Source organism: Hordeum vulgare, chromosome 5H (assembly GCF_904849725.1).
Source record: "Hordeum vulgare subsp. vulgare chromosome 5H, MorexV3_pseudomolecules_assembly, whole genome shotgun sequence".
NCBI lineage: Eukaryota > Viridiplantae > Streptophyta > Magnoliopsida > Poales > Poaceae > Hordeum > Hordeum vulgare.
The window spans coordinates 541,689,305-541,691,888 of record NC_058522.1 but is presented as its reverse complement, the minus strand read 5'-3'; the positions used below and the strand labels follow the sequence as shown (position 1 = coordinate 541,691,888).

At 57.8% G+C, this 2,584-nt stretch overlaps 1 protein-coding gene across 1 annotated transcript; it reads right to left on the bottom strand.

Annotated features, from left to right (window-relative positions):
- Window positions 1-1,235: 1,235 nt before the first annotated feature.
- Window positions 1,236-2,299, bottom strand: LOC123398700 (probable glutathione S-transferase GSTU1). The gene has a single exon (XM_045093150.1). It carries the CDS (start codon window positions 2,160-2,162, stop codon window positions 1,494-1,496), a length of 669 nt encoding a protein of 222 aa, XP_044949085.1. The 5' UTR covers window positions 2,163-2,299; the 3' UTR covers window positions 1,236-1,493.
- Between the last annotated feature and the right edge of the window lie 285 nt (window positions 2,300-2,584).

The window sequence follows — 2,584 nt, the reverse complement described above, 5'->3', positions numbered from 1 at the left end:
GCATGTTCAGAACCATAATCATGATCATACAACACTACATTCAGTACTAGAGGGCGGCATCACCTACTGGAGCTCATCGGAGCTCACCAGAGCTACTACCTATACTACCGCACTACGCAAAATGGAGCTCACCGGAGTCGAGCTCGTGCAGTAGTAGATAGCCTACATTCAGTCGTCGTCCTCCTCGTCCTCGTCGGAGGAGAGCTCGACGTAGATGCGCTTCTGCGCAGTAGCTTCGCGGCGCCACTCCTCCACCTTGTGGCCGAAGGCGATGGCCGACGCGACACCCTGCTCGTAGAGCACGGTGTCGATATCCTCCTCCCTTCGGCGGCGCTGCTGGTCCTCTTCCGCCTCTCGTGCACTCCGTGCCAGCAGCACAGGCAGGAGGCTATCCGCCTCCACCGGAGGGAGGAAGTCCTCCGGTTCAACGACGACCCCGGCACGTCGCTCCGGCACCGCCTTGGCCTCCGGCTCCATCTTCACCGACGGGAGCTCTTCGAGCTCCCTCTTCACCGGTGGGACGGAGGAGGACGAGCGGGAGCTCGACGCCTCGATTGAGCTGCTGCCGGATAAGAGGCGGCCGCGCGCTCGGTTGTACTCCTCTGTCTCGCGACGGAGGAGCGACGGCGGCGGCGTCGGGCCCCAGCGCGTGTACCGACGGGCGGCGCGCTTACGGGCGGTGTCGGATATGACGCGACGAGCCCTCCCGGGGTCGTCGTTCCTACGGCTACCGGAGCTGGCGATGCGCGGCGGTGGATTGAAGCGGCTACGCGGCGTAATGGAGGCGCCGACGGTGAGGTGGGGGCTTTTCGCGGCAGCGGAGGGATAGGGTTTCGACCCGCATCCAACGGTCGAACCCGCAGTTATACCGGTCGAGGGGTCGCGTTTACGGGCCACCGCAAAAAATTTCCAGGTCGAGCCGCGTTTGCAGTGTGTGCTCTGACAAGAAAATGAGTCCAAACCCATATAGTCGCCGGATTTTTTGCGGACCGACCGTTTTGCGGGGTCTGCTAGAGTTGCTCTTATAATAACAAAGCGCACGGCGACTTGGGAAAAATCTGAAACGTTTTCTTTACTGATGAGTGACATAGTGGGTAATTGATGTCAAGTTTAGGGATAATATTAATGACGGATGACAGAAGCACTAATTGCTTTATTAGTAGGTAAAGATAAATCACACTCACGTATTTGACTACGAGAAGGTAATCTCGTTCTTGGTCCAATGTTCAAACAAAATGCAACGTAACCCATTGCCAGCGCAACAAGAAGTCCAAATATACGCTTTATTTATTTATTTATTTATTTATTCTTCACATAGAATGGAACTGGAGGTGGCAACTCGGTGGTGCCCCACCGAAGAAGACTAGCATTGACACACACGCACACATTACAAGTACACGACCAAACAAGTACCACAACGACCAAACAAGTACCACAACGACGAGACAACTACTACCACTATCGTGCTTAGTATTGTTTTCCCCCTGGCCGGTCTATTCGACGCCGTGCATCTTCTTGAGCACGCCGACGAACTCATAAATTTTATCCGGCGAGTAGAGGCTCTCGGCGACGCTCTCCCGTTCGCCGCACCGCTTTGCCCACGCTGCAATCCTCGGCGCCACCTCCGCGACGGTGAACTCGCCGTATGTCTCATAGCTGCGGAACCACGACGTGAAGGGCACGAACGCGGCGTCCACGAACCCGAAGGTATCGCCACCGAAGAAGGCCTTGTCGCCGAGCGCCCCGTCCAGATTCTTCAGGATTTCCACCATCTCGGCCCGCGCCTGCGCGTGCGGCTCGCCCTTGAGCTTCCATAGCCGGGTGCCGCAGTCGTAGACCTTCTTGTCGACGTAGTCCGCCCAGAAGCGGGCCTGCGCGCGCTCGTAGGGGTCGGAGGGGAGCAGCGAGGGCGTGTCCGGGAAGGCGTCGTCGAGGTAGTTGAGGATGATGAGGGACTCGTTGACGGGGCGGCCGTCGTGGAGGAGGACCGGCACCTTCTTGTGGACAGGGTTGGAGCGGAGGAGGCGGTCGCTCTTGCCGGCCATGAGGTTCTCTTCGACGTACTCGTAGGGGAGGCCTTTCTCTGCCAGGGCGATGCGGCACCGCTGCCCGAACGGGCTCACCCAGAAGTTCAGCAGCACCAAACCCTTCTCACCCGCCATTGTTGTTAAGTTGGTTGGATCGATCGATCGATCGATCAACTTGTGTGTGTATTTGCGTTTGTCGAGTACGCTGTGTGTAGGTGAGGAGTGAGGATGGTGGAGGACGAGGATGAGAATTTATAGGGGGGAGAGGAGAGGGTGGGATCCTGTGTTCTGGAATGGTCTAGTACGTCCTGACTGAAGCTACTCGAGACGAGAAGATCAATTCTACTAGTGCCGTGGTGCGTGTGCGTCTACGCACCGGAAGGAGAATTCTGCTAGCGCCGTGCTGCGTGTCAGGTGTCACCCCTCGCGTCACGGGCGCGCGCCAAGGATTCCAAGCACATGGACATGGATCGGCATGGCACGTTTGTGCGAGTGCGACTAGTGGGTGGCATGGACTTCGGGCACTTCTGTCACGGAAGATCGTGGCTCGTGGATCG